Below are 24291 nucleotides of genomic sequence, written 5' to 3' on the forward strand. Positions count from 1 at the left end.
ATACTGCATCCAGCACAAGAAAGATGTAGAGCTGCTGGAGCTGGCCCAGAGGAGGGTCACAGAGATGTTCAGAGGGCTGGAGCGCCTCTCCTGTGAAGAAAGGCTGAGAGAGCTGGGCTTGTTCATTCTGGAGAAGACAAGGTTCTGGGGTGATCTCATCTCGGCCTTCCTGTACTTGAAGGGAGCTTATAACAGGAGTGATTTTTTTAGATGGTCTGATTTTGATAGGACAAGAAAGAGCGGTTTTACCCTAAAAGAGGATGTATTTAGATTAGATGTTAGGTAGAAATTTTCACAGAGAGGACGGTGAGGCCCTGGCACAGGCTTCCTGGAGAAGTTGTAAATGCCCCAACCCTGGATGTGTTCAAGGCCAGGTTGGACGGGGCCCTGGGCAGCCTGATCTAGTGGGTGGCAAGCAGCCCATGGCGTGGTATTGGAACCAGGTGTTCTTTAAGGTCCCTTTCAGCTGAAGCCTTTCTTATCCGCTAATAAAGATGGAGGGTGCTCTTCCCCAACCAGTGTGAATGTACTTCTAATGTGATTATGTGATCTGTGACTTGCTGTGTTTGTGTCCTTAGGTTTATACAAACGCTTACCCACCTTCTCAAAGGAAACATTGGAACTGGGCTCCTTGGTCTTCCTCTTGCAATAAAGAATGCTGGCATTGTGGTAAGACTTAATTATTTTTCACAGATAGAAAAATTGCCTAGGAAGATCTATAAATATGTGGCAGAGCCTGAAAAGCTATATAGTTGTCGTTTGTACCTACCTACTTACAGTTGTTTTCTGTTTTTCCTTTTTAGTGTGGTGAATATGTGAAGGTTGACACAAACTTTTTTTAAAAAATCTGGGCAATTCTGTTAGAATATGTTGTATTTTTGCTTAGCCAAAACATTTTTTTTTTCTCTGTAGAAAACAACAATAAAAAAAACCCAAAAAACCAAAAAGTCTGAAACCAGAAAAATGTTGTTTTTCTGTTTCCTGTGAATGGGATTTGTTGTTGGGTTTATCTCATCTTTGTCCAGACTTCTTTGTATCCAGATTGTATGGCAGAGGATGTACTCTTATTTTCTTAAGTCAGACTTCTGTTTCTGAGCACAATTAGTTTGTACCAGACAACAAACAATATCATTTTCTACGGCAGTGTAAATTTCATCAAGTGAAATTTTCAACTAGATAAGGCAGTTCTTTATTACAGAAGGCTTAATGCAAGGATGAAAGTTACGTGTGAATAGCAGGTACCTTTTGTGAAAACTTGTGGTCAGACTTAGGAAAAGAAATTATTTAATTCAGAAATTATCTGTGACTCACAGTTGTAAAAGTTATCAGGGGAGTGATTGTGACATGTTCTTTTCCCCCTTTGTTTTTATATTTTATTACACTGCACATCAGCTGTTCAAATGTAATGGGAAGAAGCCTTTAAAATGGCAATGCTGCTGCTGATGAAATGGTCCAAGGCATGGTATGGACATGTGCAAAGTGTTCAGCCTTTTCTTGTGATAATTCTTTTGATGAATATCTTAATGAAACTGTTAATGGGGGGAAGTTCTTCATGCCCCTTGCTATTCAATGCATGATCATCTCTAAGAAATCATCATTCAAACAATCAGTTAAAGGGAGGAATGCCATAGGAAGTCAGCTGCAAATCCTCCAGTGGGTTGGGGGGGAGGTTGCATAACATTTGAACCTTAAAATCTATTTATGTGCTGAAATGTGAAATTTTTGCATGAGAAGATTTTCAGTGTATTTTCATGAGAAGTTCTGTTTGTATTACTTCTGTTGTTGATATTCTTTTTCCTCTTTTTTGTCTCCACACCAGGTCGGACCAGTCAGCCTTGTGCTCATAGGAATTATATCCATTCATTGTATGCACATCTTGGTACGTTGCAGCCACTGTCTATGTCAGAGGTAAATGTGGAACTACTCACTCTGTTGCTGAGTTGGAATATTATTTTTTTTCTTCTCCAGTTCTGATTTTTGGTCTGTGGAATGACATGATGTTGTAGCAATTTGTTCAGCTCAAAATCTTGTACTTAAAAAAAAGAACACACACTTATGGTGCAGCTACAGGTGACAGCTGTGTGACCAACACTGCGTTAATACATTGATAAAAAATTTCTTCTCTGCTCCTACACAAAATTAGCTTGGTTTAATATATATTGTCCAGTATCGTGTTCCCTCTCTTAATAGGGAAGTAATCGGGTGTTTGTCATTACAGTTTTACTTGCTTACCTTCAGTCCTTTAACCCCCTTGTATCTTTATAGTTTTCTTAGCTTCTGAATCTTCACAGCTTTGAAAAATGTTCAATTTATAAATTGTCAGTTTGTAAATACAGAATAAATGGAGAACTGTTAATTTATTTTATGCTAATACATGAGCTCTGTTTCTTTGGATTGTGACAATTGGATTCTTCAAAATTGTGGTGCTAAGAAATGTATTGAAGTGCTAATGGTGAACAGATAAATGCCAGACAGTCTTTCAAGTGAGATGTAGGACTCTTTGGGGGAAGTGGTTTCAAATTGGGCTGACAGTATTTCCATTAGTAGTTGTTGTCATTAATCACTTTTATCTTGGTCGGGTGTTAAAGGGCAGCAGTGAAAGTTCTCCTGCTGTTGTTTCTGAACTGAAAACACACAAAGCTGTTAGTGTCCACGTAGCTGGAAAAGCTATCATTCAAAAAAACCCTGAACTGTTTTAGTACTATTGAATTAATGGGGAACAGTTTTGGTTACATGCTTAGAGAGTGCTAGATATTCCTTCCTGTGAGAAAGGAGCCCAAGCTGTACTTGTAAAATTCAGTAGCTGCAGAGTGGAGTCACAGATGATTCCTTATAACCCTGTGAGGCCAGCAGCATTCTCAGAGTGGAGATCTAGGCTCTGATTGTTTCTAGTAACTCCATTCTTTCTTCATTCCTTGATCTCAGGTTGAAAAAATCCTCACTGGGGTATAGTGATACAGTTAGTTACGCCATGGAAGTGGGGCCTCTGTCTGCCCTTCAGAAAAGATCCTCCTGGGGAAGGTAAGTTGACAGTGGAATTTAATTTAATAAATCAATTATTAAAATTAATGGCTACTCTTGGAACGGTTAGGAGACCGCTTTTTGCTGAGCTGTAGCTAGTTTTAAGAATACATTCTCTGTATTTGTAATAAGAAATACTGTTGCATAAAATTATTTCCTGAAGTCAACTTGTGTGCTGGGGATGACTGGGGAGTGAGTCTGTCTGTAAGGAGCTGTGAAGGAAAGAATTTTGATGTGTAGAATAGGATGGCATATGGTATAACCAGAAGTGCATTCTGTATTGCCTAATGCAGTAATGAAAATTTCTGCCAGCCTTTACCACAAACGTGTTTCACTGCATCAGACTTTGCTTTCTGAGCAAGTTGGTACTGCAAACATAATTTTGACTTTTTGTATTTAGACTAGAAGGGATCAAAACATTCTTTTATTTCTGTCAAGAAAAGATGGTGGAGAAATAGCTACTACCTTTTTATAGGAGCAGCATGCAGGTATTGATAGCTTGTTGTCTCTCTTAAATGCTTTGTCCCTCTTGGAAAAAAAAAAAGAGCATCATATTGTCTTTGCCATCTGTTGCTGTATAGCTTATGATATGACTACACGGTGGAACTGAAAATCTGAGTTGTTGTTCCATGTTAATTGTAAGGGATTTTTCCCTCTCTTGAAGAGAAGAATATTTTTCCTTGTCGTTTTCAAGGATTTAGCACCTTGTATTGCATGTTTTGGCTGTCGCTTGGTTCCAAATAAGACCAAGGGAAGTTGTGTTTCAGGATCTTTTGTGATGACTTCATAGGAATGAACTGGAGCTGAGATTAGAGGGAGATTGGTCTGTAGTGAAATAGAGTGAAAATGCTGTAACGCACCAAAGAGTTACATGCCACAAATGACAATTCTGTTTCCAAAGACACCGTGCTTCAGCAAATCTGTTCAGTGGGGCATTTCTCTATTAGATAGAGAACTATATGTAGTAAAACTATTAAGAGAGTTTCATTATGATGTGTCTTCAGGCCACCATCCTGTGAATCATTTTTCAAAAACAATATGAGCCATGAAAAACTATGAAATTTTTTTTCCCCAGGAGACACAGTGTCTGAATGTGTATTTGGATACATTTGTATAGATCCAATTAGCTGTGAAATGTTTGTCATCTGGAATTGCTGGAGCTTATATAACTAAGACCGTATGAGACATTTCATCTCTGGTATCAGTGGAAAACAGCTGTGTTATAGTGCTAAATTACTGCAGCAGAAGTTATTTGCAAATTGAGTGTCTGTGTCCATTGTTTATATTTGCACAACACCGCTGCATGTTTGAATTTCCCTGTATGCCCCTTTAAAGCATGTGATATGCCTGTAAAAAAACAATGATTAGAAAATTACTGCCACCACCAGAAAAGCCACAAAACCACTTTATTTTTGCCAGAAGAGGAACCTACATTCCAGCATTGGTGAGATTAATTCACAGGAGTTATAATTGTGTGTTAGCTAGAAATAGGTTAACATATGTGAACTTTAATGTATGTTTGTTTATTTTTCCTTTCTCAGGTATATTGTGGACTTTTTCCTAGTGATAACACAGCTGGGATTTTGTAGTGTGTATGTTGTATTCTTGGCAGAAAACGTTAAACAAGTGAGTAAATATACTGTATGGAAACAACTTTGGCATTTAATTTGTTTTTCACTACTTTTATTTCCTTGTACAGTCCAAAAGAACTTGTAGAATGTGGAGCTGAGAGATGCACAGAATACACTCTGTCGTGGTCTCCCCCAAGTTGCTTTTGGAAAAAAGTGGCAGTGTGCAGAGTGATCTAAACTGGCATATTGTGCAGGTGGTTGTAGCTTCATTGCCCTCTGATTTGTTTGTCAGATTTCAAAATGAATCCTAAAAACTGGTGAAAATACAAGACCACGTTAGGACTGGCATCCAGTTTTCTCTGGACTTCTCTGTTTTACCAGGCTTCGCTGCTGCCCTTTTTTTTTTCCCCCTGATCTCCTAAGTGTATTTTACCCTTTTTGTGCCATGGGAATCTTTCTTTGAGTCTGTTTTTGTTTAACCTCTTCAGTTTTCCAGAACTGTCTTGCAGTTATTTAGCTGCTTTTTTTCCCACAGAATCTGTTGAATCTAAACCTATCCTGATCTTGCTCTTAAAAAATACCTGACCTTGGAATTTCCATAACCTCCCAGTTAATTGGTTCCAATGCTTTGTTATCTATTAGACAACTTCTTACTTGAGTCTAAGCTAGAAATAATTATTTGCAATTCAAGTCTGTTATTTCCTGCTCTGCTTCCAAGTGTTTTATTGTATTTTAAGTATGGATGCCTTTTACATTTTTGAATATTGGTATCACATCTCCCACTTCCTTTTTAAGCAAATTTTTAGTTTTTTCCATCTTTATTTGCCATGAAGTGATATTTTTGTACTTTCTTTGAAGGTTCTGCACTTGGTTATGTACTTCTTGCCAAGTTTTATCCCAGCAGTTGTTTATGCTAGTCTTGCTGAAGTCTTGCTTGTGACCAGTGGACTTGAGAGGTTTTTTCGCAGGTCTTGCAGCTCATATTCCAGACTTGATATTTCAGTATAATGATTATCTTGCAGGAGCATGTCGTTATTAGCTCATGATTGATTTGTGATTCATTGTGACTTCTTGATCCTTCGCTGCAGAGTTCATCCTGGCATTTCTTCCAGTTCATTTTATACTGATAGTTTCTCTTTACCTATGAAATTCTTTATTTGTCCTTATTGAATTGATGTTTACCAGAGCTCAAGGCCAAGTTTTCCTTCTGTATCCCTTCACTTTCCATCTGGAAAGATGTTTAAACTCTGCTTATTACATCCCTGTGATGTAATATGTAATGAAAATATTAAATATTACTGCTTAAGAAACATTTCATATTTCCAAGTAGTATTAAACAGATGCAAACAAACACATATCGAGGTGTTGTATGTTTTAAAAATGAATATTAATCATTAGAAAACTACTGTGATTAGTTTATGCAAACTCTAGATGTCTCAGGATATCTAAAAGTCAAATATTTTTAATGCTAGATTTATGAAAAAGTCAATTAAAACTTGCAAGTGAATCCTCACAGCCAGAAATGTCTGTATACCTCCTCAAACCTTTCAATAAAATCAAACTATCATTTTTCTGCCACACAGTCATTTGTCATTGACAAAACCAAACAAAAGCATGCATGGAACGCGCACACTGGTTCTCACTTGAAGTGTTACTGCTCTAACAACACGCAGTGTGAGGAATAAGCAAGAGCATCCAGTAGCTTTTGCTCAGTTCCTGAGCTACGACATCATTGACACAAGTGAGACTTGGGAGAAGTCCTGTGAGTGTTGTGTCATGATGGACAGTAGGACCTTCAGCAGGAGCAGTCAGGAAGGGCGATGCGGGCTGGCACTGTGTGTGAGGGAGGAGCTGAGCTGTTTCTTATTCAAAGGTATCTTGAGATTGGCTGCCCTTGCTCTTGTGGGTAACTGTTAACTTCCTGTATTTTAACTGAGAGCACATACATTGGTCATACATCTGGTACATACAAACAGGCCTAGGAAATTCCTGAGGTACACTGAAGATAACTTCATGGTACAGGTACTAAGGGTTCTAATAAAGCACAGGTACATTTATTGTTTCTAAAAAGAGAGTGTTTTCTGGGAGAAGTGATGATTGGTGAGTGTCTTGGCCATGGTGACCATGAAGTAGTTGAGTTTTAAGTTTTTGGTAATAGGAGGAAAACTGCCACCACAATTTAGACCCTAGATATAGGGAGTGCAGACTTTGGGCTGCTCAAGAAACTAATTAGCAGCGTCCGTGGGAACCTGCTTTTGAAGAGAATGGGGTGCAGTGGTGCACGTCACTTTTTAGGAGCCATCTCCAAAGAGTACATGAGCAGGCAATTCGAAAATGTCAGAAGTCAAACAGAGCAGAAGACTGACATGGCTGAGCAAGGATCTTCTAGAGCTTAGTTGGAAAAGTCTACGAATGTTAGAAATGAGGCTGGGCAACATGGCAGGGCTACAGAGATGCTGTTTGCCATTGTAGGGAGAGTCTGTGTAGCCAAAGCTCTATTAGATTTGAAGCTAGCCAATACTTCAAGGGACAACAAAAGGGTTTTTTTTTTATTTTTTTTTTTTTTAAAGTATGTTAACAGTAAATTGTTCCATTACTTGATGAGGGTGGTCACCTTACAAAATAGGGACACAGACAAAGCAGAGACGCTTGCGACTTCTTTGCCTCTGTCTTCAACACCAGTGATGAGTGCTGGGACCCTCAGAGCCCTGAGTCAGAGAACTTCAACTGGAGTAGTGATGAACTTCCAGCCAATTTATTTGGACCTTAAGCAAGAGGAAAGACTGATCACCTGTTTCATAAGTTTTGGAAATAAAGCCTTTATAGAAAACCCATTGCTGCTTTCTTGAAGAGCTGAAAGCTGGGAACAGATCTTACAGAAGAAACAAACTATAAAAGCAGTAGCTGCAGAGACCCATGATGTGTAACCTGTCTATATGATTTACATTGCCCTGTGCCCTTTCCCCTGGGAGGGAGGTGGTGTTTTCTTCTGGGCAACTTTTCTGTTTGCAAAAATCTGTCCCTTAGAGGGCACCAAAGAACACAAATTAGTGCAACTTCAATCTCTTTATTTTGGTTAGTGGAAGGATGAGACAGGTGAACAGGAGGAATGAGGGAGTGGAAAACTAAGATAAAGGAAATTCATAGTAGTAGTGTTAATAATACTAATCCTTGACCAGTACCTTTGCTATTATGAATACCATGTATTCTGATTGCCATCCATGCACAAAATGTCTGAGGTTAGTAAGGATCTGTCAGCACCTGCTCCAGACCCAGAGCAGGGATACCCAGGGCCATGTCCAGGCAGCTTTGGGAGATCTCCAAGGAAGGGAACCCCAAACCTCTCTGAGCAACCCGTGTCAGTGCTGCATCAGCTGCACAGCATAGAAGTCCTCCCTCGTGTTCGGAGGGAACGTCTTGTGTTCCTGTCTGTGTCCAGCTATTGGCAAGTTGGTGTATGTAAACTTGACAGCCACATGGAACAAGGAAGAACTTCCACTGATACCTCTTATTTGATATTCCTAGTTAAAAACTAGTTCCAAACCAAACTTTGCAGTCTTTTTCCCCTGCTTTATCTACCATTTCAGAGAGCTAAGAGGTGACAAAGCATTTTGGAATGGTTCTGGTGAGTGAATGGGGTGTTCATCAGATTTAGTTGACAGTATTGTATGAGTCTAAATATTTATTTAATCTTTTGAATTCTGAAACGTTTATACACTCTTCTCACTACTGGAGACGTAGTGTAGCTTTTGGTTCTAAATCTTTTCTGGTTATGGTATGGGATTAGAACAATGTTGACTGCATTACCTTAGATTTTTCCAGATTACTTGTGTTTCAGGTCTGTTTCTAATTGTATCAAATTTCAAGTAAAGTTTTTCTAAAGGAATTTCTTACTGGGGCATCAAAGAAACTCAGGTTTGTGATTTGCAGATACACCCGTCAGAATGCAAGTAAGGTCTTAAATGTGAAGATATCTAGAGTCTGAGAAGAAGTTGCTGAGTTTGCTGGAAAAGTGTCATTTTCTCATTGTTTGGTGATAAAGCTGAAATATGCAAATGTATTCTTTCTGCATGGGAGCATTTTATTACATCTTTGGCAGTTTGAAGGTGACCTGTCAATAGGATGACCTGTGAAGCATTTCATTGTCCTTTTAATTCTGAATTACAGGGTTACAGTATAGTCCTGTTTGCATTATATATGTATCACACTGTTTCAGTGCTAGATCTGGCCTTGTGTATCGTACTACATGTTGCTCTGTGTTGAATAAGGAAGGAATTACAGGAAACTGATCAGCTTGAGGAGTGCTGTTTTGGTCCCAGTGGATGTTGCATAATCTGTAGACTGTGTGACAGAAAGAGTAGGATTTGGGGTGTAAGCAAGAAAAATGGTCTTGGTTGAAGTGACTAAGGAAACTGAATTCTTCTGACATCATTCTTACATGAAGCATATTGGTCAATTAAACTAAATTTTCTGCACTTGCTAACTGTGCATACCTACTATCAGGAGTCTGTTGGCCAGTTTTGCTCAAGTGTGTAATCTTCGCAGATACAGCTGAAGGCAGTAGATGCTGTGCTTGGGGTATATAAATGAAAAATGTAATGAAAAGTGGGGTATGTAAATAGAATTCAGTGAGGCACTCCTGTAAAGGAATCTGTTTCAGACATCACACCATCGTGAATTTCTGATGTGACACATAAAATAAATGTATCAGGTGTCAGAAACTCTGCTGTCTGCTTGGAACTGTTACCACTAGATAGAAACTTGTATGTAATCGTAGTGCTAGCAATAGGACTACATGAATGGTCTCAAGTTGCTCCACGGGAGATTCAGGTTGAATGTTAGGGAAAACTTCTCCAAGAGCGGTTAGGTGCTGGAATGGGCTGCCCAGGGAGGTGCTGGAGTCACCATCTGTGGAGGTGTTCAAGAAACATTTAGGCGTACTGAGGGACGTGGTTTAGTGGGAAATACTGGAGGTAGATGTACAGTTGGACTGGATAATCTTGGAGGTCTTTTCCAACCTTGGTGATTCTGTGATTCTGTTCTTGTGGATTTCTTCTTTAGTCACAAATGGGATTATAGTGAGGTCCTTTATGGCCCAATGTCATCATTTATCTTAAGGATGAAATATGTTGAGGATGAAACTCTTGCCCTGTCTTTCTGTTTGTGTTGTGAGTATAGAGAAACCCAAATGCTTGACATTCGGCACCATAAAAAAACAGGAGCATGATCACCGATGTGACCACTCAGTGCTACTGCTGTTGAAAACTTTTCCTTTCCTTACAGGTCCATGAAGGATTTTTGGAAAACAAAACTGCTTCTATAAATGTCAGTGTTACCAGCAGTTCTTCTGAGAAAAGGAGTACTGATTTACGAATATACATGCTTTGTTTCCTGCCATTTATGATCCTCCTGGTCTTTATTCGTGACCTGAAGAGCCTGTCCTTGCTTTCACTGCTAGCCAATCTGTCCATGGCTGTCAGCTTGGTGATCATTTACCAGTATATTGCTAGAGTGAGTATAGAAAAGTTTATTATTATTATTATTTTTATTAATGTGATTCTTACATGTTGCTTGGGATAGTTGGTCTCTGACCAATGATTTCTGACAATTTCTGCAAGTCAGAATTATCTTGTAATTTGAGGTAAGGGGGCACCTTAACACTTGAGAAATGCTTTTAACATATTTTTATGGAATTTTTGAAATAATGGATAATATTGCTGCACTTAAGATATTGAAAATGCAGATTATAAGGGTTCTTGGGTCCTTGAGTGGAAGAGAGTGGAGTGCATCCGGAACTTCAGAGGTTTCAATCTGTGGCCAGTCCATTTCAATTCATTGCACCAAAAGAACAGTTTCAGAGATTGTTTCTATTGTTTCTCCAGTACAATTACTTATTTAAGAACGGATACTGCATTCTTCTGTTTCCGAATAAGTTGAATGTTCTTTGAGTTTTCTGGGTTGCTGCTGTTTTTAACATTTGGGGGCACTTGAAAATAGAACAAATGGAACTGATGGCTGAGAACACATACAGAAACCTCTACATTTTTTCATTCTTATTTTTGAAAAGTATAAATGGTAAACACCATTGCGTGCACAGTACCTAGATATATGGTGTGCTATATACATGTGCTACTGGTAGAGAAAGCTTTCACGTGAGTCATAAAAGGGCAGGAAGCAGAGAATGAGGTGGAAGTGAGAAGATAGTGAGAGAAGAGGTAGAGAAGATAGTGAGAGAGTTGGCTAGAATAGAATCATAAAATCATAGAAAAGGACCACAGTGATCCTGTAGTTTCAACCCCCCCTGCTATGTGCAGGGTCACCAACCAGCAGACCAGGCTGCCGAGAGCCACATCCAGCCTGGCCTTGAGTGCCTCCAGTCTCAGTGTATCCACAACCTGGTATAGGAGGCAGAAGTTCCACAAGAAAGATTGGAGGAGTGTGTTCTTTTGTCAACATCTGCTGGTTTTTCTTTCCTAGAGACGAATGCAGCGATCAGAGTTGTAAGAACATCTGATGTTGTTTATGTAGAGCTGTTTTGCTTTGTTTTCTTTAGGATATAGCAGATCCTCGAAAACTGCCTCCCATGGTTGGCTGGAAGAAATATCCTCTATTTTTTGGAACAGCAGTGTTTGCTTTTGAAGGAATTGGTGTGGTAAGTTGTTATCTCTGACTCTTCAAGATATCTAGATCTGTGCCAGGTGATGGAACATGAACAGTTTAATGACTTCTGATATTTAATTTTTCATGTTGAAGCGCTAATCTTCCAGATATATGAAATGTGTTATAATTTGTCTAACTTGTTGAGGACAGAACATCCCTGTACAGAGGTATTTTAGTGGTTGCTGATTGCTAATTGAACACTTAGTAGCTTCCCATTTACAAGAATGTATGTAGTACATAAATAGATTAAGACAGTGATGTAATAATAATTAGTATCATATTATATTCAGCTAATAATATGATGAGATTGCAATTATAATTCAACAGCTCAGTTTGAAGTGATAAGTGTACAAAAAAACCCCAACCTATTTCAGCGTCTGCCCTTTTTTTTTTGAGGTCACGGAGGACAGAAGTGATTATGAATTATGATGGAAGCATTATTTGCCTGGTCTCAAAGTTGTCTGTAGGGATGGCTTCATAGAAGTGGCGATGATAAGAAAAAGTCTAGAAATTTCCAAATATTGTTTTGACTCATGGACTCATGACAGTGAATCTCACTGTTTCTTGAAATATGTTAACTGTTTATCACTCCTGTAATGTTTTTGATGAGTGAGGCATTTTTAAGCTCTTGTGTTCATAACCTGCTGCATCTTAGGACTTTCTGATTGCATCTCACACCAGTAAGGTTTGCAAGTTAGTTAGCATTTTTGTTCCATGTGCTGTTTTTTTAAAAAGAGCCAAAGAGGCACCTAGGAATTGTAGGTCATAACGTTTGTAAACTGTTCAGAAATTACTGTGTATGCTGTATTTATTACTACTATAGCTATGTACTTGACAAGGTGCTAGTATGTGCTTGAAACTAAAGCTAAAGAAACAACAAAAACAAGGACATAAACCAGCCAACCGAAAAAAAAAAAGGCCAAACCAAAATGCAGTACCCTCAAGACAACATGCATTTTATCTGAAATAATTGTTTCTCATGACATAATGTGTTGGAGATTTCAAGTATCTTTTAATTTCTGGAATATTCAGCTCTGAATTAAACCAGCAGAGCTGAATAGCAAAAGTCCTAACTCCAAATTTGTTATGAAAGTGTTTTCGCAAAGGGGATGTGTGGCTCTAGTGATGATGAATTCAGACTGTTTTTCACTGTTTCTTAGACTGAACTGACTGATGTAGAGGTTTGGGTGAACCTCTTTTTTCACGTCATCTGGAAGTTCTGCCATAGCAAATGGATCTACACTGTTTGATGTCCACAGCAGCTCGTGACCAAAAAACCACCAACCCCGTCATCAGTTAATCTAACATATTGGGCTGTGATAAACTTAGTGCTCCTAAGTTGTTTGAGGGGTGACCTCCTTGCTGTCTACAACTGTCTGAAAGGACGTTGCATTGAGGAGGACATTGATCTCTTTCCTCAGGTGATAAGAGATGGAATGCCAGTCAGTGGCCATAAGTTGCACCAGGGGAGATTTAAATTGGAAATCAGGAAGGATTTATTCATGGAAGGGGTGATTAGGCATTGGAACAGGCTGCCTGGGGAGGTGGTGGAATTGCCATCCTTTGAGATATTGAAGAGAATGTGAAGCTTAGGGACAGGGTTTAGCAGCAGACCTGTGGTGTTAGGTGTGTGGCTGGACTTCAATCTTGATGACCTTTTCCAGCTGAAATGATTGTATAATCTTACATGTCATGTTCTGTTTTAAAAAAAAAAATCAAAATAATTGTTTACAGAATGCCAGTATGAGTAGTTTCTCAAAGTCATCTTAGGAAGCTTTAATTTTTTTTTAAATGTATTAATATGATGATTTGGGCTGTTTACATCTGTTTGTAGGATCAGCCTAAATTCTTGTTCGATGGCTGGTTTGAACAATTTTGTCATTTTACTAAATTTCAGGGAAGTTCATTTGTAATACAACTCCTACAGGACAGTTATTCCTGTTACAGAGCTGAATAACAGTAGTGCGTGCTCAGCTGTGATGCCGAAACAGTGCTGCACTTTGATGTGCTTGCTATTCATATTTTGTTCAGTGTGAGTTGACTATAGAAGTGGGCTCACTGCTGGTTGGTATAACGTACCTGCTGCAGGTTGCACCTGTCTTGGCAGCTGGGTGTTGATGATCTGTCTGCTGACAGGAAGAGCTGTCAGCAGAGTAGGCAGTGTTTCTTAATGCTGAGCTAGAAACAGGAATTGAGCACTTAATACAGTAGATCTGGTGGCTATTGTTAATAATGATGGAAATCCATTTGGGATTTCAGCATGCTTAAATTAATGTTTTGAGATGAGGGTGACCTTGTGAAAATTGTACTGAATAGTGACATAAGTGCCATTTGTGAAACAGTGGTAGCTGCAACTGGATACAAATAGATTGCTTTGGATGTATGGTTTTGTTTTAATCCTTACAGTTTCAGTCCAGGAGGCAATTATGTGTTGATCAGCAGACACCAAAATTCAACCCTTTATGGGTCTCTTTATGGACAGAGTGCTGCTCAGGATGGCAGAATGTACTGTTGCTGCTTTCCCTCTGTGCTTTAGCTCCTCTCTAGTTGTGAGTTCCCTGCCCTGGATGAAACTACCTGTGAAATCATGAGGTTGATACTAAGGCCACAGAGGAGAAGAAAGTATCAGCGCTACTTTTTGAGTACTGTAGCTGCAGGTGATAGATGGAGCAAATGTTTGCAGAATGTGTTATGTTATTTTATAAGAACGGTGTTTGAGAGCTTCTTTTGTATTGCATGGATGAGTGGATCTGTTTGTATACAGAATGTGAGATTTCCGTGACTGAATTTAAAAGTATTTTCAGTCTGTGCTTCTGAGACCTAAAATGCAGTTAAAACTATTTTTTAGAAGAATATAAAACTGAAGCCTTCAGGCTTGGATACATCTGTAATATTACTGTGTGCAGGTGAGAACTGCATGATGTTATACCTATGCAACTGCAGTTACAGTTATTGGATACTTGGCAGTGAAATTCCAATTTGCGTTCTTGTGTGAGGTATAAAAACCAAATTCAGATATGGAAGTGATATTTTAATATAAACTTCAGGGGAGAGAAGGAGGATAAAATACATTCATAAAGTTTAAACAGTAAATACATATTATGTATTGTGCATAAATATGCTCAGTTAATTTAGTACTGTTTTTTTGGAGTTCTGCACGCTAGTTATCATAGCAGAGAGAAAGTGTTAATAAACATTATTTCCAAGTTTAGGAAATGAGTCTGATATTTCAGCTTATTTCTTGAAGACATCTATTAAGACTGCTTTTAAACTTGGGTATCACAGCTTTGCAGTAAGGAGGTGCGGTGGTATTTGTACACCCAGTGACAGGCTCTGGAATCCCTTTGGCAGCAGCTAACTAATTGCAGGAGATTTAAAAACAGAAAACTAAGTGGATTAGAATTTTTAAAGTGTTAGTATTTGGATTTTGAAAGTGATGCAGATGAGCTTGTTAGGCCTATGGCATTGAGATAAAAGCCTCTCTTAAATTCTTTTGCCAGAGTAGTAATATTGTTTTAAATAATTAATGAATCCCAGTGGCTCCCTGTTCTGTTGTCAGACTGGGTTTGGCAGAAGCAGGCATTTAACAGGTAACATGACATAGTCTAGGTATACTTGGGTCATCTCTAGATTGGGGTGCATCAATTTCATTGTTGTTCTTCAGAGACAGCTGAGATGCAAAGGCAATATCATTAGATGTTGCTTTTAAATTTGATCACCAAAATGTAGGCATCAACAGTATTTGCTGACTGTGTGTATGACCTTCTTGTAAATTTCATGGTAATTGTGAGCTTTAAATGTCTTGTCAGTGAGAGGCATGCCATAACTGCTGAGCAAAGCCTCTTGGTTTGACTCTCTTCTGAGCACGTTTAAAAAAAATTGAGGAAGAAGGCAAAAGATTGTAGACAAATGCCTAGAAAACAATGTTACTAGATGTAGCAGATACAATTTTTTTTGTTGTTGTTAGAAACAAACAAACAAAACCTTACTCAGATTCATCTGAGTCTTGGTAAATGCTGGGCTTCTGAGTATTGGCTTTTGTGAAGATTTCACAACAGTGAGCAGCTCAGCACTGCCATACACCTGTCTCACTTCTCAAAAGAGCAGAGGGAGAAAATGTGATGGACAGAAAACTCATGGCTGGAGATAGGGACAGGGAGATAAGGACCCTCCAAGTGCAGGTGGTGTTCTCCTCTGTCCCTTCAGTGGCAGGGATGGATACTGAGGCCCAGGAAAACACATCTGATAATACATGACTGAGAGACTGGTGCCACAGCAGGAATCCTGTTGGTTTTTTTTTCTTTTTTCTTTTGACCCTAGGGCAGTTTTTTGAGCACCTGGTGTGATGGCTGCAGATGGATCCCATCTGTCTCAACAGGGGAATGGATCCTAGCCTAGTAGCTGGCAGGGCTCACTGAGAGGGCTTTAACCTAGGCATGAAGGTGGAAGGAGATGAAACCAGGCTCACTAGAGATGAGTCTGGGGGAACAATTACAGCACTGGGGACGAGGCCAGTGTCTAAGCAGAAGTGCATCTATGTAGGGAGAGAATCAGAAAGGCTAAAGCACAGTACGAGCTCGACCTGGCCACTGTGTTAAGGAACAAAAGATGTTTTTACAAATATGTTAACAGGAGGAGGGCCAAGGAGAATCTTCATTCTTTACTGGATGTGGCAGGGAATGTGAACATTAAGGATAAAGAAAAAGCTGAGCTTCTCAATGCCTTCTTGGTACTGCTGAACTAGATGATAGAGATCTTTTTCAGCCTTTATGATTCTGTGATACTACTTATGCAATACTTAGACTTTTGAGAAATTGACTGACTTTTTTGGGGACCTTATAAATGCATTGGGGATCTTATCAGTACTTATGTATATCTAAATGGCGGGAGTCAAGTGGATGGGGCCAAGCTCTTTTCAGCAGTGCCAAATGACAGAACAAGGGACAATGAACATGAGCTGATACTTAGGAAGTTCTATACAAACACGAGAAAAAAACTTATTTACTTTGAGGACGAAAAAGCACTGGAACAGGCTGCCCAGATTAGTGGTGGAATCTCCTTGTATGGAGGTATATTCAAAACCCTTCTGGATGCTTCCTAGGGCAACCTGCTGTAGAGAACATGCTTTAGCAGGGGATTGGGCTCTCCAGAGGTCCCTTCCAACACCTACAATTCTGTGATTCTGTGAAACAGGAGTCGAGTGCCAATCCATTGTGTTCTGCTCTGCTATCTTGTGGTGAACGGTTTTTGGGGTGTGGTACAGATGACTTCAGTGGGACACAAAAGCTTATTCCTCTGTTTGAACATGACCGTCTCAGATGGAAGACTTCTGTGTTTTAAGTATGCGTGTAGTAAAGATGAAAAAAGACTTCTTATATTAATTACACACGTAATTAGGCAGTACAGTAATTAATTTCAGGTAGAAACATTTTCTGTGTTAGGTTTTTCATCCTCTCTGTCCATTATCCAGTAATGAGTTGCTGCTCTTTTGCACTCATTTGCAATTGTCTTATTTTCCTCCTTCCTAGTATGTTCTGTGTGAGTACTGATCTGCAGTGGGTTGGGTTGCCTACGTGATATTTAACTGCAAGTCTTCATTATATGCCTAATACGTTGAATAGAGCTGTGAAGCTGTGGAAGTGTTAGTAACTTTTCCTGAACTCAATAGCTAGTTAGAAGAAATGCTTGCATCTTAAGCTTTAGAGCACTTGTGTAATTGACAACATGAGGAAAAGCTTCTTTACTTTGAGGATGACAGAGAACAGGCTGCCCAGAGAGTTGTTTTTTTAAATATATGATGTTACTGTATGGCTCAAAATACCACTTATTAATATTTATGAATAAATATTCTGCTGAAAGAACCCTTATCATCTACTGTTGAACACTGACAAATTTCTGTAGTGGTTCTCTAATATATGTTGTGACTTAAAAATTGTACACCTGGAGGAAAGATTTGTCAAGAGCAGGAGAAGAAAGTAGAGAAGTGACATAATGATGAAAGCATTTGTAGAAGATTACACTAGAAAGTGGTGTGTTGTGTATTCTTACAGTTGTACTTGAACTGTTTGAGCACTTCTCAGAAAGAGTAAATGAGTAGTTTAGAAGTCAAGGTGCTATGCAATCATTTCAAATGAAAGTGTATGAAGCTTTCTGCTCTGAGAAAAGCAGAATGGTCAGTGTTTTCCCTTCTCCTATGTCTGGTGGATTGATTTTCCAGAAGAAGATAGTTTTTTTCTTTTGATGATGTTGATGTTAAAATGTCAGATATAAGTCACAAAAACTGTTGAATTGCTTCTTTTCTCCAGTGCAGTCCTGTTAGCTTTTTAACTGTCTTGGTCCTGGAGTGTGTAGTGCTGTTCTCCATGCATCTTCCATGCATTCGCCATGCATTCTTTCTGCGTCAGTAAGCATCTGTTGAATTACTGTGTATTTCACAAGTGAATTCATTAGGCTTATGTTCCTTTTATTCTTTTGTTGCTAGAAATATCGTCCCAGATAAATATTTATCCTGTGAAATAATGAGCTTAATTTTATCTCTATGTTAAGAAAATTTGTTTCTGAACTTGCTGGTTGTATTGACTTAATACAAGTCAATTGGCAAAGCTAGTATTTATGCAGAACATTAAGATCAAGCTCTTACCTTGTGTGAATGTATCTTCTATGCTGTGTTTCAAATAAAGTAATTAAGAAAAAAGGTTAGTATTTCTGGATAGATATATTTCTGTATTTAGAATTATAAATCTCCTTAATTTGTTTATTTCTGAGAATACTAGTTAATCCTTGAAGGAAAACATTGCAACCTGCTTTCACTTGTACAGTCATGGAGTGTGAAAGACCTTGGAATAGCACGGAATCCCAGAATGTCTGAGGTGAGCATGTCCTGGGCATGCTGCTCTGGCTGTCCCTCTTCTCTAGCAGGGACAGCCAGAGCAGCATGCCCAGGACAGTGCCTTAGTTGCTTTGTAAGGTCTCCAGGGAAGAGACTCCACAGTGTCTCTGGGCAACCTGTGCCAGTGCTCCATCACCTGCACAGCACAGAATGCTTCCTGGTGTTCTGAAGGAATGTCCTGTTCTGCAGTTTGTGCCCACTGCCCCTTGTCCTGGGGCACTACTAATGAGTCTGATACTGGGCACTACTAAAGAGTCTGACTTCATTCTCACTGTACTCTCCCTTCAGGTATATATAGGCATTGGCGAGATCTCTATGAGCATCCTCTTCTCCAGGCTGAACAGACCCAGCTCTTTCAGCAAATTCTCTTAGGAGAAGTCCTATGAGGAGCTTCTGCCCATTCATTACATTTCTGGCTCTCCATTGGACACTTTGCAGTATGCCTAGGTTTGGTATACAGGGAGCCCAGAAATGAAAGTAGGACTCAAGGTGCGACCTCACCAGTGCTGAGTAGAAAGGAAGAATCACATCCCTTGACCTGCTAGTTATACTTTGGCTAATCAGCCCAGAATACCCTTAGGCTCCTGAGCAACAAGGGCACCAGTGTCAAAAGCCTTACTGAATACCAGAAAGAAATGTTCGCTGCTCTTCCTTCATCCATCAGGCTGATGATTTCATTACAGAAGCTCATCATGTTGATCAGACATGTCTTCCCTTTGGTGAATCCATGCTGACTATTCCCGATTTTCTGCTCTTCCATGTGCCTAAAAGTGGTTTCCAGGCTCCAGATTAGCACTTCCATCACCTTCCCAGGGATTGAGGTGAGGCTTATTAGTTCTCCAGGTCTTCCGTCTTGTGCTCCTTGAAGGTAAGAGTGACATTTACTTTTTTCCCATCTAGAGAAATGTACATCTAAATTGTCCTGCATTACTCTAGAAGCTAAAGCGATGTCTGGGTAGAACAAATTCTGAGGTACATGCCAAAAGAAACAGTACTGCCAGCAGGAGCAGGGAGGTGATTGTCCCTCTGTACTCACTTCTGGTGAGGCTGCACACTGAGTACTGTATTCAGTTTTGAGCTCCTCACTGCAAGAAAGACATCAAGGCTCTAGAGCGTGTCCAGAGAAGGGCAACAAAGCTGGAGCACAAGTCTTATGGGGAGCCGCTGAAGGAGCTGGGATTGCTCAGTGTGGAGAAGAGGAGGCTCAGGGGAGACCTTATCACTCTCTACAACTGCCTGAAAGGAGCTTGTGGTGAGGTGGGGGTCGACCCCTTCTCTTGTGTAACAAGTGATAAAACTGGAGGGAATGGCCTCAGGTTGCACCAGGGAAGGTTGAGGTTGGGTATTACAAAAATTTTTTTCTCCAAAAAAGTGGTCAGGCACAGAAACGGGCTGCACAGGGAGGTGTGGAGTCACCGTCCCAGGGGGTGTTCAAGAAATATTTACATGTTGTACTGAAGGACATGGTTTAGTGAGGAAATACTGGGGGTAGGTGGATGATTGAACTGGATGATCTTGGAGGTCTTTTCAAGCCTTGGTGATTCTAAGAGACATTTTGTGAAGCTGTTTTCTTTTTTTGAAGCGCTTGCACTGAAGTGAAGTTCATACATTGGCTACTATCTACTAAAAAAAACAGATATGGATGACTGAGAATTCAAATACTTCATTGCAGTACTACTGCAATGGAATGTATTCTTCTGCAACATCTTTTGTGTTTCTGAATCGTATTTTCTTTTATCACTTATCCTGTAGAAGTTTTGAGACTAGCATAAGTTATAGAGGATGTTAAAATATACTATTTTATGGTCTATTGAGTACAGTTCTAAATGCAACACAGTGGGGAAAAATAAAGCTGAAGTGTGTGGCTGGAAGCGTCTGATTAATTAGGAACATAATTTTTGTATTGGCATATATCTTACAGCAGTGTGGTGTAAAGGACAACAAAGCCTGTAATACTTGAATGATTTTGACAAACAAATACCATAAAATAAAATATAAAACTGGTTTGTAGTTTTTTGTATACATTGTAGGGAAATATTCTGGATTTTATTCCTGAATAAAATTATTCTCTTAAGACATGGTAGTACGCAGAATGGTGTAATTTCTGTTAAATCTCAGAGCAAGCTAAAGGTTGAGTAAATGTCACAAAGGGGAGACGAATGAAGTCTTAAGCGTTTATTTTGTATAAACCATTTATGATAAAAGTGATGCAGAATTACCTTCTGTCATGCACATTTTGAGCAATATTAGTCATACTTCCATTTGCAACCATGAAGGATACGTTAGGGAAAATGAGGTTGTTTACTGCACTTACAGTTAGACAGTAAAGTTCTGTGTTTTCCTCAAGAAAGTAAGTGGTCCTGGACACTTAAAAATGCATCAAAAAGTGTTAGAATAAAATATCATTGTTGAAAATTTTCCATAAAACATTTTGTCATCTAGAGGGACCTTGACAGTCTGGAGAGGTGAACGGGAAGAACTGGAAAGAATTGCGTGAAGTTCAGTATGTAAAATGCCAAGTTCTGGGGAACACTTCAGGCACCAGTACATGCTGGGGGCAACCCATCTGGAAAGGAGCTTGGCAGAAAAGGAGTTGGGATTTAGGATTCCTGCTAGACACCAAATTGAACATGAGTCAGCAATGTGCCTTGCTGCTAAGAAGGCTAAATTTGCCTAATGCCTAAGCTGTATTAGGAAAGTGTCAGCAGGTCAACAGAGACAATTCTTCCCTTCTCCTCAGCACTGGAGAGGCCATAGGTGGAGTGCAATGTACAGGTCTGGGTTCCCAGTACAAGAAAGACTGGGACATATTTGGACATACTGGAAAGGACACCAAGATGGTGAAGGGACTGGAGCAACTTTCCTGTAAGGAGAAGCTGAGAGATCTGAGTCTATTCAGCTTGGAGAAGACGAGGAGGCTTGGAGGTGACTTTAGGAAGTTTAACAGGCGTAAGCACTGGATTCTGTACCTGGAATGGGGCAAATGTGGATATATGTTCAGATTAGAGGATGAAATGATGCAGAACAGCCCCCCAGAAGGGATCTGAGGTTTCTGTTGTTGGAAAGTTGAATATGAAACTGTTGCGGTGTAATCTCAAGTACTGTGTGCAGTTTTGGATGCCACAATGTAAGAAGGACATAAAACCTGGAGAATATCCAAATGAAGACTACAAAAATGGTGAAGAGTCTGTAGCACAAGATGTATAAGGGGCAGCTGAGGTCCGTGGTGTGATCAGCCCAGAGCAGAGCAGGCTGAGGGGAGGCCTGATGGCAGCTGCAGCCTCACTGGGCAACCTGTTCCAGTGTCTCACCACTCTCACAGTAAAGAATTTCTTCCTAATATCTAGTCTAAATCTACCCTCTTCCAGTTTAAAGCCATTTTCCCTTGTCCTGTTGCTACCTGCCCTAGTAAAAAAACCTCCCTTCCTAGCTTTCTTGTGAGTCCCTTTCAGTTACTGGAAGGCCACTGTAAGGTCTCCTTGGAGCCTTCCCTTCTCTATGCTGAAGGGCCCCAGCTCTTTCAGCCTGTCCTCACAGGGAAGGAGTTCCAGCCCTCTGATCATCTTTGTGGCCCTCTACAACAACACCATGTCCTTGTCTTGAGGGTACCAGAGCTGGATGCAGTACTCCAGATGGGGTCTCATGAGAGCAGAGGGGCAGAAGAGGGGCAGAATCACCTCCCTCAACCTGCTGGTCACGCATCTCTTGATGCAACCCAGGATATGGTTGGCCTTCTGGGCTGCAAGTGCATGTTGCCAGCTGATGTTGAATCTTTCGTCAACTGACACCCCCAAATACTTCTCAGGGCTATATTTAAGCCATTCTCCACCCGTCTTTTTTTTGTGCTTGAGATTGCCCTGACCCAAATGCGGGGCTTTGGGTTTGGTCTTGTTGAGCTTCATGAAGTTGGCATGGGCCCAGCTTTCAAGCCTGTCCAGGTCCCTCTTGTTGGCATATTTTTCTTCTAGTGCATTGACAACACCACTCAGCTTGGTGTCATCTGCAAACTTGCTGATGGTGCACTTGGTCCTACTGTACGTGTCAACTACAGTGGTGTTAAATATGCCAGCCCCAACATCTATCCCTGAAGAATGCCACTCATCACTGGTCTCCACTGGGACATTGAGCTATTATCTTTTAACCTGGAATACCCATTTAAAATGAGTAAGGGAGGGAGGATTGCTTCTTGTCATTTTTGTGGCAGTTCACGAAAGATGGGAAGATGAGCATTTTCATTTAAGCATACTCTGTTACAGAGCTATCCATGACAAGATTCGTTTTCAATGGCAATGACAAATCAATCTGATAATCTGCAGGCTGAATTCTCGTGTTCCTGTTATTTTTGGTCAGGTAATAAAAAATGTACAGTTGAGATTTCTAATTAGAATTAGACAGTTCCCTGGAGCTTACTTCTGAAAGGTGAAGTCTAATTGCAACCAGAATATTCAAGTCAAGTAGTGAGGAGGCGGTGTTCTTTCTGGGGAATGATTCTAGCTACTGTGAGCAGCTTGAAATGAAAGGGTAGATACTTCACATGATTTATGATTGTAGATTAGGCAGGATATTTCCAATACTAGATTATGCTGCTTTGCCAGTAAAATATGGATACTTTTAAATTAGTCTTTTGGTGGATTAAGGAGGGGTGGATTTGTTGTAAAGTTATTTTCTTGGAAATTAAGAAGCCAGAAGTTAATAGTCTCTAAAGGAATCAAGCGTTAAGTTCAAAACAAGATATCTGTAACAAAACATGTGTATCAGAAATGATAAAATTCTCTAAAACAGAGAAAGAGAATTTATTAACTGAAAAAAAAGATAGAAAATAAGAACTTAGGAAAAATTATCAGATTTTGGTTAAATAAATAATTTCATAGGTTTTTAGGGCTGTGACAGGGCTGCTGTGAATTGGGACCTAAAGAGTGTGAAGAAAGCAGAGAGAATATGTAAATCATAAGCAGGGAGAAGACCAACTCCCAAACCACTGAAACTTTTGATATCTTGAGGTTCTCGTCTCCACTGTTCTGCCTCCAGTAACCTTGCTTGGGAGACAAAATTATTCCCCAAAGTTCTCTCTCAGCAAACTACTTCATATCACTGCATTGTGAGACGGTTATATAAGTGGTGATAGTTGATAGATCTGAAGGACTAGGTTAATGATGCTGTCTGATAGAGCAGAAATATTGTTTGAGTGAGTGGACAAAAGCACTGAAACCCTGGCATGAGATACTGAAATTAAAGCAGCATTTGTCTTGAGAGAATCTGTTCTGATGCAAGAATGGGACAGACAGAAGGAATTGGAGATATGGTTTTCTCCTTCAGTGTCCTTCAATCATCTAATTCAGGTGTTGGCTTTTTAAGAAAATCATTTAAAGAATTGAAGAGTGAAATTAACTCCTGGTTCCAGGAAAAAAGAAAAAATGTTCAGCTTCAGTATTTTAGAAGTAAGTAAAGAAAGAAACTCAAAAGCATTTTCAAAAAGATTTCAATCTCAATTTGTGGCTAATTAAAATGTTAGGCCACAGGGACCGTACAGGAACTGAAAGGAAATTCAGAATGAAAATCTCTGCAGCAGCTGCCCAAAAGTGGCACAGGAAGAACAAGGCCTAGCTCGTGTCACACCTTCCTTCAGCCCTCGTCTGCATCCGACCCATTTTGGGCATCTTCCTCCTACTCTGTTCTCTGGAAAGGGAGTGGAAACTATTCTGCAGTTTGCCCCATCCCTGGAGGTGCTCAAGGCCAGGTTGGATGGGCCCTTGGCGCCCTGAGCCGATGGGGGTCAGCCAGCCCGTGGCAGGTGGTTGGAACTGGGTGGATTTTAAGGTCCCTTCCAATCTGAGTCATTCTATGACCCCTATGATGATGAATTTAATGTAAAGCACAGTGTATGTGTAAAATATCATTACTGATAATAATTGCTTATTAGATCTGTTACCTTGCACTCTGCAGTCATATGGACATCTTTTTTTTTTTTTTTTAATTGTTCTTCAGTATGATTATAGCCAGTGTGTGTTATAAATATACATAATTTTGCTATTTAATTGAAGCTACAGCCACAAAGTGTCTTTATCTTCTGCAATTTGTATGAGTAGTCTGCCAAGAAATTGGCATGGCTTTTTTTTTTGTTTGTTTGAAGGAATGTCATCATAATGAATG

At 39.8% G+C, this 24291-nt stretch overlaps 1 protein-coding gene across 4 annotated transcripts in view; it reads left to right on the plus strand.

Moving 5' to 3' along the window:
• SLC36A4 (solute carrier family 36 member 4) overlaps positions 1 to 24291 on the plus strand; it is a 98289-nt gene that overhangs the window by 11615 nt on the left and 62383 nt on the right. For 3 of the 4 annotated variants that reach the window (XM_042839266.1, XM_042839268.1, XM_042839267.1), the window contains exons 3-8: positions 579 to 669; positions 1820 to 1908; positions 2926 to 3021; positions 4563 to 4647; positions 9876 to 10103; positions 11146 to 11244. In XM_042839266.1, coding sequence (XP_042695200.1) covers positions 579 to 669; positions 1820 to 1908; positions 2926 to 3021; positions 4563 to 4647; positions 9876 to 10103; positions 11146 to 11244 — 688 coding nt within the window. Of the gene's footprint in view, positions 1 to 578; positions 670 to 1819; positions 1909 to 2925; positions 3022 to 4562; positions 4648 to 9875; positions 10104 to 11145; positions 11245 to 24291 lie in introns of those variants that run through there. The other variant, XM_042839270.1, reaches the window with a different exon arrangement.

This window comes from Centrocercus urophasianus, unplaced genomic scaffold (assembly GCF_019232065.1).
Source record: "Centrocercus urophasianus isolate 14NV4802_14NV808 unplaced genomic scaffold, USGS_Curo_1.0 seq_9, whole genome shotgun sequence".
NCBI classification, from domain to species: Eukaryota; Metazoa; Chordata; class Aves; order Galliformes; family Phasianidae; genus Centrocercus; species Centrocercus urophasianus.